Source organism: Diceros bicornis, chromosome 6 (genome assembly GCF_020826845.1).
Source record: "Diceros bicornis minor isolate mBicDic1 chromosome 6, mDicBic1.mat.cur, whole genome shotgun sequence".
Taxonomy (NCBI): Eukaryota; Metazoa; Chordata; class Mammalia; order Perissodactyla; family Rhinocerotidae; genus Diceros; species Diceros bicornis.
The window spans coordinates 34350251-34365278 of record NC_080745.1 but is presented as its reverse complement, the minus strand read 5'-3'; the positions used below and the strand labels follow the sequence as shown (position 1 = coordinate 34365278).

At 54.2% G+C, this 15028-nt stretch overlaps 1 protein-coding gene across 1 annotated transcript in view; it reads left to right on the top strand.

The window, feature by feature from the left end:
* The window catches only part of CHST3 (carbohydrate sulfotransferase 3), a 38537-nt gene extending 24265 nt beyond the window's left edge, over positions 1-14272 (top strand). Inside the window, exons 2-3 of the mRNA XM_058543237.1 lie at positions 6726-6950; positions 8139-14272. Of these exons, the coding sequence (XP_058399220.1) occupies positions 6811-6950; positions 8139-9405 (1407 nt within the window). The 5' untranslated portion in view covers positions 6726-6810 and the 3' untranslated portion in view covers positions 9406-14272. The remainder of the gene's footprint in view (positions 1-6725; positions 6951-8138) is intronic.
* The last annotated feature ends 756 nt before the right edge of the window (positions 14273-15028 follow it).

The following is a 15028-nucleotide window of genomic DNA, read 5'->3' as shown; positions in this document are numbered from 1 at the left end:
TCCCTTTTTGTAGCTGTGCATCAGCATTTTTAACCCCTGCATGGGGTTAATTGTGCCAGTGCACCGCAGTTACTCATCCAGCCTGGTCTGGGGGGGGCACTCAAGGTGCGTCTACCACGTTGGATTTGCAGGGCTGGGTGCCCATCCTTGGCCATGAATCTTGGCCCATGTCCAGGTCAGTTCCAATCCAGTCAGCAGACCCCTCACCAGGCTGCCGGGCTTCCTGGACGCCGGCCTCCACTGCAGCTCCTGACCGGGCGAGGGCAGTGAAACCCAGAGCAGTGGGCCAGCTCCGACCCGGCCCAGGCCCGGGGTTCAGCATGAGAGGCGCGGGAAGGGCCTTTACTGACAGGGAGGCCTGGGACTGTTCTCCAGGGCCTTGTCTTTCATGCAGCTGTCAGCTTTGGGGTTTACGCAGGATGTGTTGTTCACACAGCTGAGCAGACCCTAGTGAAGTGACTGGCAGCCCCCCTCACACACCAGGCTGGCCCTCAGCCCCACGGTCCACCTCGTGGCTCTGGCCCACAGCTTCTCACACGTTCTTGGGTGTCCACTGCCACTCAGGTGACACACCTTCACCTTTGGCTGCTTCAACTCTGTCTGTCTTGGCTGGGGTTGGATGCGTGCCCATAAGGAGGGTATAGACGGGTTTGTTCTGGGGAGAGGAAGCTGGAGCCCTGGGATGTGAGGTGCTTGGGGAGAAATGATAGCCCTGAGCTGCACAGGCATCAGCCAGGCATTTATTCACTTGCTCATTCTTTCATTCCTTCTCTTCTTCCTTCACTCACTGGTTCATCCAACAACCTCTGAGCATTTACTTTCTGGTCAGACACTAAGCTTGAGATACTGGGGGGCCTTGGTCCTTCCCAAACCATCTCTGGATGTCCTCACGTGAAATAGAACCTCACCTGGACAGGCCACTGGATGGGCTTCTGCATTTCCCAAGCAAAGGTCATCTACAACAGAGTCAGGCCAGCATCTGAGCTCCTTCTCCCTGCCCTGCCCTCTGTCTCCACTCTAGGGGATTCAGAGACAAACCACAGAAACCCCGAGGTCTCCCTTCCCAGGTATTTGGCAACACGGCATGGTTGGGGCAGCCTCCCAGCCCTCGAGGACTGCTGCCCATGGGTTGGTTCAGAGTTTTGCCACAGTGGGCTTCACGGCTCCCCTCTCTGCCCATGGAGCCTCCTCCATCTCAGTCCTTGCCCTCCCTCAGCCCCTCTTCTCTGGGCAGCTCCTCCTGCCTGGGGGAAAGGCAGAGTGAGCAGGGCCTGCCACAGCTGAGGCCCCAGTCCCCGCTGTGCCCTTGGCCCTGAGCGAGTGAGGGGAGTGGAGTTTTGCTGCCTGATGCAATGTCTGGCAAGGCCCGTCCCTTATCAGAGCTCCATTCACAGCAGACTCCGGGACCCCACCTCCCGCAGGGGGAGGTAGAGGGGGACTGCAGTCCATCTGGGGCCTCAGTGGAAGGCCTGGGGAAGCCAAGGGCCTAACTGGGAGCCATCCAAGTGGAAAACTATTGTCTAGTGAGGGCCCCTTGCCAGGTCATGAGGGAGGCCTGAGCAGAAAGGATCCTGAGGGAGAGCAGGGTAGGGAAGCCAGTGCCTGGAGTGTAGGGCCTCAGCCCACAGCCCACAGTCCACTTTCTTTCCAGTGTTCCCGCACTAAGTTTTGTCTGGGGTGCCTTCACTGTTTTCTGCCCTGCTCGTCATTAGCACATAGCTGTGAGGGCTTGCACTGAAAGCCTCAAGGCTCAGTTTCTTCATCCTCAAAAATAGCATCCTCGGATTGATACGATAATTCAAGAGACTAATGTATTGAAGTCCCAAGTGTGAAATTTTGCCCATAGTACACACTCATGTAGGTGCCCATAGTATACCTCCATAGTATACACTCACGTACATGCCCATAGTATACCTCCATAGTACACACTCACGAACATGCCTGTAGTACACCTCCATGGTACACACTGACATACATGCCTGCAGTATACCTCCACAGTACATACTCACATACATGCCCGTAGTACACCTCCATGGTACACACTTACACACGTGCCTGCAGTATACCTCCATGGTACACACTCACGTACACGCCTACAGTATACCTCCATAGTACATACTCATATACGTGCCCGTAGTGCACCTCCATGGTACACACTCATGGATGTGCCTGTAGTGTACCTCCGTAGTACACACTCACGTACATGCCCACAGTATACCTCCATAGTACACACTCATGTACATGCCCGTAGTACACCTCCATGGTACACACTCACAGACATGCCCATAGTATACCTCCATAGTACACACTCATGTACACACCCGTAGCATACCTCCATAGTACATACTCATGTACATGCCTGTAGTATATCTCCATAGTTCACACTCACGTACATGCCCATAGTATACCTCCATAGTACACACTCGTCATGCATGCCCATAATATACTTCCATAGTACACACTCACATACATGCCTATAGAATATCTCCATAGTACACACTCAGCACTTGCTGATAGTGCACACTCAGGCCATATACTCATAGCACACACTCACAGTATATGCCTGTAGTACACACTCATAGCACACATCCATAGCACATGCTCCTAGTATGAGTTCCTAGCACACACTTATAGTATCTGCTCATAGTACACGCTCACAGTACACACACATGATTCACTCACAGAGGGAACAGCTGCTTTTTCTTCTTCCTCTTCATATTGCCCATCAACTTAGAATGATTAAGCATCTCACACTGGGCTAAATGCTTTTGGAAAAGGCTGTCATCCATTCATTCAGCAAGTCTTATGGAGCACCTACTCTGTGCTCAGATCCCGCAGAACAGGACACGACTACAGAGGTGGAGCCGACAGACAGGCTCTCTTCTCATGGAGCTGACATTCCAGTGGCTGAAAGAGGCAGGAAACAAGTAGATTTCCGTCTAGGAAGGAAATAAAGCAGGAGGCAGAGAGGGGAAGTGATGGGGGGAGGGGAGATGGTCAACGTTAGGTCGGTGGTCAGGGAAGGACTCCAGAGGAGGGGACATTTGAGCTGAGCACTGGGTATAACTGGGCCGAGGGCAGCTGTCCCCGCTCCCTGCATCCAGGCAGAGCTGGCTGGGCACCTGCCCCTGGCCTTCTTCACCATTGGCCCTGGCGCCCTGGAAATGCGGACGCCACCTTTTTCTTTGGCTGTCACATCATTGCTGGGTGTTGGAGGAGGAAAGATATTGAATACTCCCCTGGGAGGCGGCATCCGCCAAGAGAAGGAAGAGATTTTTCATTCTTCCTGTGAGCTAAGCAAGGGAGGCAGGACTAGCCCGTGCACCACAGGTTTTGGGAGGGAAGTAGTGCAAAGGTTTGTCCAGTGTCACAGATGTCACAGACCCACTTCTTGCAGAGGGCCCTCTGCAGGGCAGGTTCTGCCTGGAGCTTTGCTGGGTGACCTCATTCCAGCCCTGTCCTCCTCCCTCCTGATCCTGTGACCTTCTGGCACCTGTGACCCTTTCTTACCTCTTGACTCTGGGGACCTCCTGTATTTCCCTGGGAACTCTAAACCTCCCTCTCCTGCCTGCCCACCCGCCCACTGGGCTTCCAAAGCTAAACCTAGGGGCAGCCTGCCTGGGCAGAGCAAAGGACCAGCAGACTGCCTCACGTTTCATGTTGGAGAAAGTTTTCACCCTCGCTTCTTCCTTTTAGGGCAATGCCAGGAAGGTTCTCGGGAACCCTGTATTATTCGGGGGCTGAGGGGGCTGGGATGGCAGCTCTAAAATAGAAACAGTGCCTGGAAGCGAGGGGAGGAGAAGGCTCAGGAGCTTTGTCTCCGAGGCAACCAAACTTCTAAATCTCACCCAAGATGTTAGACCCAGAAGGGAGAGGACAGTGAGGGCATCTACCCCTCACCACCCTGCCTTTCTCTCCTCTCGTATTTAATGAACACTTACCGTGCACCAGATCCTGTTCCTCACAGCAAACTTATGCAGTAGGTACCACCCTTTTCATGCTACAGGTGAAGAAACTGAGGTCCAGAGAGGTTAAGTCACTTATACCAGGTTACACAGCATGGTAAGGACTAGACAGGAAGGACTAGAACCCAGGACTTCTGGTCGCAGCTCGTCTGCTTCCCTCACACCATCAGACCCAGGCAACTCTCAGCTGAGAGCCGGGAGGGCAGAAAGTCAGGATTTCAACCCCCTGTGCTCTGCAGAGTCAGTGTTGGGTCTCACCCTCCCAGTGGGACAGGTGGCCTCACACCCCACCATGGGCTAAATGGGGTGCATGGGGAACATGGCCCTGCCCATCATTCTGCAAACTCGTGCCGACGGCCTGCCTGGCACCAGCTTTGACCGGTTCACTCACCAGTGATTTGTGGGACAGCTGGTATGTGCCAGGTGCTGTTCTAGATGCCAGTCTCGACTTCAGGGATCTGGCAGTCTGGAAAGGGAGACAGACAGACTGTCTGGAAAGCCCTACTCTATGTGGAGGTCACTGGGAAGCACTGAGAGGCTCGAATGACCTGGACCTGGAAGGGGCAGTCAGGGCCGCTGCTGGAGGAACCTTGGGCAAGTTACTTAACTTCAACCTCAGGTTCCTCCTCTGTAGAATGGGACGGTTGCTACTTAATAGGGCGTTTGTGAGGATTTGATGAGGAAATGCAAATCGAGTACTTAGCATGGCACCTGGCACAGAGTAGTGAGCACTTAATAAAATTCAGCTACCCATAATATTCCAGCTGGCCCTTCCAACCAGAGTGTAAGCCCCATGAGCGCACGGACCGTGCCTGCTTGTTCCCTGCTGTATCCCCAGTGCCTAGACCAGAGGCTGGCACATAATAGGGACTCAGAAAATATTTGTTTAATAAGTGCATGGGGTAAAGGCCCCGAAGGATTAGGAAGAGGCAGGAATATTCCAGTTACTCTGGAGCTGGCCTTGCAGCCTCTTCCCCACTGGGCCCTTCTCCACCCACCCACACTCAGGAAGCACCCCCAGTGCCCCGTCAGGGAGAGCTGCCTGCCGCACCACCACCCCTCTGCCCTGCACAGCTGGGAACCTCCACTCAGCTGCTGGTGTACACAGCTACCTCCTCACATGCAGAACCCTCGCCCCACTGCTTTCCCCTAAGGACAGATTTTCTGGCTGTCCCTGAAGCCACTTCTATTTTGTGACAAAGTTGCAGCCCTGGGACCTTCCTTCCTGCCCTCCCACTCCCCGAGGTCAACACCAGCTGCTTCCCTTGGGAAAATCCGTTTTTTCCGGAGAGACATGGTCCTGGTTGCCCTACACAAGGTCACAATAAGATTTTTTCAGACTTGGAGCAGATTGTCTCCTGTGGACGAGGGTCCTCATGGAGAAAGGGAGAGACTTGCGGAAGTGGGGGTTGTGCTGGAACCGGGGGCTCGCGGTGCAGACAAGTGCATGTGTGACGGTGAGGCCGAATGAGAGATGCTCCACTGGACAATGCTGTATTTGCTCTGGTTTTGAAAAATATACACACCTTCCATTGAGGGTCATTTATTCTTTTATCCATTCTGTGGTTTAGCAACCGTGCATGAGTGTCTCCTGTGTGCCTGGCCCAGTGCTAAGGGACAATGAGGGGCCCAGACAAACTCCCAGTTCCCCATGAAGGGATGAGCAGCACTGAACAAGTCATTACAAGTGGGGTCGCTTTATGACGAAGTCTCAGGTGCTCATGGGAGTCTTTGTGCGGTGGTGGGGCTGGGGGAGCCCTAACCTATCCCCGGGGAGGCTGCCCCAGGAAGCTGAGACTGAAGACCGAGGCCACGTGAAGGATTTTGGTAGAATTCGTGTGCTCTGGTGGGTTTTTCCTTTGGCTAATTTTTAAAAATTTCCACATCCACATGATAAAATTTCTAACAGTTCACAGTGTTACACAGCAAACAGAAGACTCACCCCACTTTTCTCTCCCCACCTCCCTGTCCCTTTGTTACAAGGCCTTGTGTGTCCCTGCAGTCATAGTCCATTTTTATCCAGCATCTATATTTTTCTCTCACTTAAAAAAAATTTTTTTCAAATGGGATCATACCACATCAGAGGTTCTCCACCTGGGTGATTTAGCACCTCCCCCTCGCCCAGGGGACATTTGACAATGTCTGGAGACATTTTTGATTGTCACATCTGAGCAGAGGGGATGCTACTGGCATCTAATGAGTAGAGGCCAAGGATGCTGTTAAACATCCTACAATGCACAGGACAGCCCCCCAACAAAGAGTTATCTGCCCCAAAATGTCAAAAGTGCTAAGGTTAAGAAACCCTGTCCTATATAAACACATTGTGTCTGTAGCTTGCTTTTATATGTATACATATAATTACTATATATGTATAATAGATTATTCACATCAACATTTGTCCATCCATCTCATTATTCTTTGTGTCTGCATAATAACCCATTGCATGGATCATTTTTTATTTACGTGTTTGCAGTCTTTTGCTATTGCAAACATTTATACGCAAGGAACATTCTTTTCCATATACGTGAGTCATGTGTGAGGTCCAAGGATAAATTGATGGAGGCGGCATGGATGAATCAGAGGGGTCATTAGCATTTTAAATGACCTGATTTCAAGTCTCCCTGGGGCATAGTCCACTGGGAGAGCGGGTCTGGGGTTCTGGCTGCTAAGCAGGGCCAGGATCCTCAAAAGTCTGGTGGAAAAGTTCCCGTTCGTTCTTATCTCCAGACAAAGGTGTCCTGACCGCCTGTCTCTCCACAGGACGAGGGTGTCCCCCACCTGAAGACAACAAGCCAGGCCCCGAGTGATGCCCCTGAGCTGAGCGCCCACGGCCCCAGCCTACCCCATGGAGAAAGGACTTGCTTTGCCCCAGGACTGCCGGGACTTTCTGCACAGCCTGAGGATGAGAAGCAAATATGCCCTTTTCCTGGTTTTTGTGGTGGTGGTTTTTGTCTTCATTGAAAAGGAAAATAAAATCATATCGAGGTGAGGGCTGCAGGTGGGGGCGGAGAGGCAGCTGTAGGCCTCCCTGTGGGCCTACACAGGCAGCCCTTCAACCGGTAATCCTCAGGCCCCTCCTGTGCCCAGGCAGAGGTCCCACACATGTCCTCAGGGCTGCACAGTGGTGAGACCTGGGCTCTGGACTCAGGCAACCTGAGTCGGAATCCTGATTCTGGCCCTTTCTAGCTGTGACAGCTTTAACAAATTACTTCACTTTTCTGTCTTAAGTTCCTCTTCTGTAAAATGTGGCTAATGATGGGCCTGTCTTGTTGTAAAGCTTAAATGAGAAAATATAAAAGAATTTAGCCCAGTGCCTGGCACATAGTTGGTATCCAGTACTTGCTGGCTGTGGTTATTATTAATTAACTCCCTGGCCTAGGATGATGCCTTGCATTAACAGCCCATCCCCTATACCAACCCGAAGTCAGGGATGAGAGTGAGCCCCTGGAAAGTTAGGGTCCTGGTACACATACTCTCGTGGGCAGGGCTGCCATGTGCAGCTGCCCAGGTTGTGTATTGCTCCACGCCCGGGGTATGCACTCACACAGGCTACACTGGGAATGCTGCGCCGTAGAGTTGGTAGTGTACTGCTGTGCGCAGTGGCCCTGCCAGTAGACCTGCTAGACACATAAATGTCTGGAGAAAGCATCAACCAAGATGAGTAGGTTAGGAACTGGGCTGTGTAGCAGGCGCTGTGTCAGTGCCCTGCCTGGGTTCCTCAGCATGGACTCTTCCAGTCCTACTGCAGGTTCCTGCAACGCTCAGCCTGAGAACGTTCTCTGCACGTGCACACTGGCTAGCCGGGAGTAAGTAAATGCCTCTGGGAGCAGCCCTCAGCCACTGCCAGCTGGGAGCTTCACACCCCTTGGGTGAGAGAATCCTGAGGCTTGTTCTACACTGCCTCCCAGGGTTCCCCAGTCAGATCGATTTGCCCACAGGGGTAGCCTGCTCACCCTGTATGGACCTCCATTCCTCTCCGCCTCGCTACCTACCCCTTCCTGTGATTGTCTGCCAAATCAACTACCTACACTCAGATCCTTGCCTCAAAGTCTGCTTCTGGGGAAACCCAACTAAGACAGGCTGTGGGTGGTCAGCCTGGGAGGCTGCTTAGGGCTGCACAGGGGCTGGAGTCCCCAGTCAGTCGCTGACCCTGCTCTCCCTTTGTCCTCACAGGGTCTCGGACAAGCTGAAGCAGATCCCCCAATCCCTGGTGGATGCCAACAGCACCGACCCGGCCCTGGTCTTGGCCGAGAACGCATCCCTCTTGTCCCTGAGTGAGCTTGATTCAGCCTTCACGCAGCTGCGGAGCCGCCTGCGAAACCTCAGTCTGCAGCTGGGGGTGGAGCCCGCGGAGGGGGAGGAGGAGGAGCCACCCCCACCCGCCCGGGCCCAGCCCCGGCGCCACGTGCTCCTCATGGCCACCACGCGCACCGGCTCCTCGTTCGTGGGCGAGTTCTTCAACCAGCAGGGCAACATCTTCTACCTCTTCGAGCCGCTGTGGCACATCGAGCGCACGGTGTCCTTCGAGCCGGGAGGCGCCAATGCGGCGGGCTCGGCCCTGGTCTACCGCGACGTGCTCAAGCAGCTCTTCCTGTGCGACCTGTACGTCCTGGAGCATTTCATCAGCCCGCTGCCCGAGGACCACCTGACCCAGTACATGTTCCGCCGGGGCTCCAGCCGCTCGCTCTGCGAGGACCCCGTGTGCACGCCCTTTGTCAAGAAGGTCTTTGAGAAGTACCACTGCAAGAACCGCCGCTGCGGCCCCCTCAACGTGACGCTGGCCGCCGAGGCCTGCCGCCGCAAGGAGCACATGGCGCTCAAGGCCGTCCGCATCCGGCAGCTGGAGTTCCTGCAGCCGCTGGCCGAAGACCCCCGGCTGGACCTGCGCGTCATCCAGCTGGTGCGCGACCCCCGGGCCGTGCTGGCCTCCCGCATGGTGGCCTTCGCCGGCAAGTACGAGACCTGGAAGAAGTGGCTGGCCGAGGGCCAGGACCAGCTGAGAGAGGAGGAGGTGCAGCGGCTGCGGGGCAACTGCGAGAGCATCCGCCTATCGGCGGAGCTGGGCCTGAGGCAGCCGGCCTGGCTGCGCGGCCGCTACATGCTGGTGCGCTACGAGGACGTGGCCCGCAGGCCCCTGCAGAAGGCCCGGGAGATGTACCGCTTTGCAGGCATCCCCCTGACGCCGCAGGTGGAAGACTGGATCCAGAAGAACACCCAGGCGGCCCGGGACAGCAGCGGCATCTACTCCACACAGAAGAACTCCTCGGAGCAGTTCGAGAAGTGGCGCTTCGGCATGCCCTTCAAGCTGGCGCAGGTGGTGCAGGCCGCCTGCGGTCCCGCCATGCGCCTCTTTGGCTACAAATTGGCACAGGATGCCGCCACCCTCACCAACCGCTCTGTCAGCCTCCTGGAGGAGCGTGGCACCTTCTGGGTCACGTAGGGGGCCTGGGGCCACGAGCACCCCTCCTTGTGGAAGTCCCGCCCTGCCTTCCTCACACCCAGGCCAGTGGTGAGAGGCGCTCGCAGACGGCGGGCAGGGGGCCGTGCAGTGAGCAGGAAGCCCCTCCGCTATAGAAGTAGGCCCCTAGCCAGCTAGCTTCCCCGCTGCAGCCGTGGGCCTGAGGTTTCTCGCTGAAAACAGGACAGTGCCTGGTCCCCTTGAGGGCCATCAAGCCCAGACCTAAGGGGCTGCGGTCTCCTGCACAGGTCCAGGTGGGCCCGGGGCCTATTGACAAGGCTTTCTCTCTCTCATACACACACACACGCGCACATACAGAAACATACATGAAACACACATAAATTCTTGTGGACGCTGTGGCCCAGAGTCCAAATATTTAACAACCAGAAGGGGCAGTGGGCACTGACCAGTCACAGTCGGACCTCCTGCTGTCCTCAGTGTTAACCTTTCAGTGTCTGGATTTCTGCACAATCCCGTGTGGAATCTGGGTGGGTCCCTGTGGAGGGGCTGGGGTAGCCGGGGTGTCAGAGCATGGCATTTGGGGCTTAGCAACCAGGAACGAGTCAATATTTTCATAAATGGGATAGCTGTGCTGGTTGCTGATGAAATCAGCCCGGTATAGAGCTACAAAACACACAGACATAAGTAAAGACCAATACCTAGACACACACCACATACACAGACAGGAAAACATCATAAAAACACAAATACACACACACACATTTATACACAGACAAGCTTCTTTGCTTTATGCCTACAGGGTTTCTTTGTATCCCACGCCTAAGGAGGAGGCTTTAATTACATTTTTAGAATTACTTGGGGGCAGGAGAAGAAAACACAGTTACAGGCTATGACCCCCTTCCCCGGCCGGGTTTGGGGCTGAACGGTGGATACAGAACTGCCTTGGATTCTCGCAGCTACCTCCTCTGTCCCACTCACGTCCTCACCGCTGGCAGGCAGCATGTTTTAAAATGGCGTGGCTGACCCTCACATGACTGCCGCCCAGAGGCCCCATCCCCGCTCGGCTGGCTTCCTGAGAGCATATCCATATTTGACGGCTGCCTCAGGCCTAACTGACGGAAGTAGCTATGGTCCCCGGAGGCAAAAGGCAGCTCATGGGTCCTGCCATTTCCAGCCAATCCCCTGTGGGGCAGGGCCCAGAATAAAGTACAGAGTGCTCTTGGGGGAGAAGTCACATCAGGATACCCTCTCCCCTGAAAAGACAGGGGACAGAGGTTAGCTGCATGGTTGGTTGCCATGGTTATGTGGTTAGTGTCTGAAATTCCTCCTTTAGGGCTCTGGGAAGAGTATTGCTCAACTCAGGCTGGGTGTTTTATTTGGGTTTTTTTAAGTTATTTATGGTTTGGTGTCTTGTGGCTGTGTTTTTGGTTTTGTTTCTGGAAAAGTGCCACTTGGAAGCAATCCGGGCTTAGGGTGCTAAGGGGGGCTGGGAGAACCAGCGGGGAACACTCTGGCTCCTCCCAGAGGAGGAGGAGGAAGAGGAGCCTCCTCCAGAAGGATCAGAGCCTAGGTGGCCATGTGGCAGCCCACAGTATTCCACGGGCTTTTCTGTTTGAACTCCATGTGGAACAAATCTGAGAAACCACCAGCGTTCTTTGCTGAGTGTCCAGAAGCAGCATAAATTAGCAGCCCTCACCCCCTCCCCAAGAAGAGGCCGGATTTAAAAATCTCTCCCAGGCCCCTGGGGGGTCGGGGGCCTATGACCAAACAGCAGATGTCCCCAAAGTGGAAGTCTTTCCCATTTCCACCCTAAACTGGGGAGCAGAACTCAGTACCCGCCTCAGAACTTGCAGGGAGCTGCAACAGTTTATTAAGGGCTGTTTCTGATTTCCTGGACAACCTCTGTGTCAGATCCGTCCCATTGTCAAACCCAGAGGGCTGAGTTTTGGTTTGAGTATTATAGATGCCAGGGAAACACAGGATCTGAGTCCAGCTGGTGTTGCCCTGGGGAAGGGAGGCATGTGTCCTGGCTGGAAGCCGCAGTTTGAAAAGGTGAGGACCATAGCCATCTTGTGGGATCCGTTATAGTCAGCATATCTGAGCTGCTAGGTCTCCCTTAGCATGGACTTCAGCCATTCAAGGAGGTCTTCACTCTAGGTCTTCCAGTCCAAGAATAAGTTGTGCAGGGAGCTGCCTCTAATTTGGTGTCCAAAGGGACTCCAACTCTGAAAACTTGACCCTGGGGTAGAGTGGGGCCAGGGTGTCTGGCAGGCCCAGAAGTGCTGGCCGTTCTTCCCCAGCTCCTCCCTGCACTCTTCCCCACCTGGGCTCTTCCATCCAGGGCTCTTCCGGGGCCTCCTAGTGTGGACAGCAGGCTGCTTCCTTCCTGTGCCTCCCCCCAGGGCCGAGCCCTGAGCTCGGGGGACAGCACCGAGAATAGACCTGTGGGACTTCTCAGGACATGGACAGATTGTACACTACAAGTTGACTTAATTTATTTATTTTGTGGAAAAGGCGAGACAGAAATACCTTATTATTTGCAGGTACTCAAAGCTGTACCCAAATCAAGAAGGACAAGACAATAATAATAGAAACCATTCGCTCACTCCGTAGACACAAGGACACTGAGAGATGATTCAGAATACAAGAGGACTGAACCAGGATGCAGGAGTCGCGATGGCCCCGGCCTGTTGTTTAAGGAGACACGGTGGTTTCCTCCTTTTGATTCGAAGATGTGACAGGAAGGCCCTTTCTGCTGTATTACCTTTGCCCAGGGGTCTGAACAGGACACTACTCAAGTGAGTGTCGCCTTGGGGCTCAGCAATGCCCTGGGAACCCGTGGGGTTTGGGGAAGGACAGGGTGGGGGTGACTACTGACTTTACACTCTGCAGGACCTGGCTGGAGTCATGCATGCGGGGTTTTCCTAATGGAGCTGGGCCGACGAAGGTGGTCCAGCTGGGGGCTAGTGCCTCCTCCTCCAGCGAGGCCAGCCCTGTTTCTCTGCTCCTGCTGGCTCCACCAGGAGCCGTCCCCTCCACAGCACCCACCTGTCTGGAGACAGGGGAGCAGTTAAGGCCTCACCTCCAGCAGCCGCCAGCTTCTCCGGAACAAGAGGCCCATTCAGCAATGAGCGTTTACTCATTTTCTCTTTCTTCATGAAGACCTCTTTAGTCTGGCCTATGTAAATAGTTCAGAACTTTCCAGGCCTTGGTGAGACAGGGCAGTGTCCAACACCCGCAGGCCGTCACCACCGCTGCCCGTTCCTGGCTCCTCCTCTGGGCCTTCTTTGTAAACCTTGGAGTGGATGAGGGCATGGGGGGTCCTTGGGAGTAGCCAGTGGGGCTGGATTCCTGAGTCCCCCTGGAGAGGGAAAGAGCAGCAGCAGATGGCTCTGCAGCACCCCCTGCAGGTCATCACTGAGTGACTACTAAGGTTGAGAGCAGAGTCTAGCCTTGTGTCCCTTTATGTGATACACACACTTGAACATAAATAAGTGAACAGAAAAAGAAATGTTTAATGAAGTGTTTACTCCCTGTCTTCCAGCACCCTCAGCCTTGGAGCTACTGCCAGAGGGTGGTGTAATGAGGCAGCTTGCTGTGTGAACCCCCCAGGGCAGAGGGCACCCACCCAACCCATTACAATGGCACCTTTCCTACCACCTCTGCCGTCTGTCCGATGATGGAACGGGTTCCAGCAGGAGGTCAGGGGGTCCCTGTCCCGGAAGGTGGCCACTTGGCCTGGACAGCAGTCAGGAGATGTAAGCATTAGATGGCCTGGTCCTGACCCTCAAGGTCTCTTCCAATCCCTGGTGCCCTCTCCCACGCTAGGGCCTGTTTTAATTGACCACAGGGCCTGTCCCTTGATAGCCCTGGATTATAAAGCACAGGAGCAGAAGACTGGTTGGCTGTGTCCCCAAGGCAGTCCCCTCCCACTTCCATCCCCCAAGGCTGAAAGCAAAGGCAGGTCTCAGAGGGAGATCCTGAGGCCAGGAGAGCTCGGGGGAGGGGGGAAGTGGGGATCAGATGCCTGTGAAGCCAAGTGGGTCTCGTCCATCTGTACAAGTGGAAAGAGGGCACATCCGCTGAAATCCACATTGATGGATTTGCTTGTGAAAATTCCTAGGACGTAGTCCAGCTAGACGGGAGGGGGCAGGCCCAGGGTTTCCTGATTGCAGCCACATGGCCTCCCCACTGCCCCTGGTTTTGGGAATAATGGGAGTTGCTCTTTACCTCAACAGGACAAGCAGAATGGGCAACTTCAGATGTCTTAAGAGCTTCAAGATCCTTTGGTCTTGTGTCCTTTGTCATTCCATGACTGTGCCTAGGGGACGAGTTAGTGTTTTCAAGGACGCAGAGCAGTGCCATCCTCATGGGCCTGGCTCATATTGTAGAGCAGGTATTTTATTTGGGAAATAAAATGACCCAGCTACCCTGCTTCCTCAGACATTCGGCTTGAACTGGGCGCCCCTGCAATGACCATCTCATCAGTATATTCCAGGCCTAGTTTGCCTGGCTCCCCTGCTCCCTCCTGGATCCTGCCAACTCCGTCATTTTGCTGAGACCTCAGCCCTGTGTCATGTTGCATGGCCACATGGTACAGGACAGTCCCTGCGTGGCCATGTGTGGCCATGGTGTAGACAGAAGTGTCCGCGTGTGTGTGTGGGTAGCATGCAGCTCCTTCTGCTCGGCCACGTTGCTCCCAGCCCCCTTGCCATCAATGTCCCAGACATCCTTGCTGTGGCAGCAATCTGCCGTCTCCTGGAAACGCAGGGGCTGTTCTTCAGAGAGCTGGCAGCCACCACCGATCAGGGTCTGCTTTGCGGAACAGAATGTGAACCCATCACTTGATGGCTTACTTGACTTATTTAATTAAAAATGAAAACATGCAGTGAGCAAAATCTGAAGTGTGTCTGCCTTTCTTTTGCATTTGTTCTCAGCAGCGATCATAAAAATTAACAGGAAAAAAATTCGCCGCGGTAGGAAAGGGGTGGCTGCGTGAAGCAGGGCAGAGGAAGGCCCTGCCCAGTCTGGAGGGGTGAAGGGCCCAGTGGAAGTTTGTTTAAGTGGAGGGGGCGTGACGAATGTTCTCTGTGTTACCAGGATGGCAGAGCTGGTGGTAACTGTGCTTGGAGTCGGCTGCAAGAATGAGCCTGAGAGATAAATACTCAGGCATCGTAGGGCAGGGACAGGAGCACTGGCTAGAGGTCAGGGGACCTGGGGACAAGTCCCAGCTCTGCCATTGTCTGGCCCTGTGACCTTGAACAAGTCACTTCCCTTGTCTGGGCCCCAGTTTCCTTTAGAATGAGGAGTGTGATCAGTGGTTTACACCATTGTTCCAAAAAACACCTTTAGGAATTCAAAAGTCGGGGCAAGGACAGGCGACACCCTCTCACACAGAGCCGTGGTGCTGTGTTATCTGCTTCACATGTTGAAATAGCACCTAAGATTTCGTTTGGTCTTCAACAAAATCTCAAAAACCACATGAGGAGGTTGCTAAGGACCCTTTCAGCTGAGAAATAGAATGGAGTCCTTTCAAATTGCAATTACGTTGCTCTATCAGTCATAACAACTTGAGTGTGAATTAGATTTCAGCTCTTTTTGTCTCCTAACAGCCACCTGGAAGGAATGGGCATTTCCTCAGGGA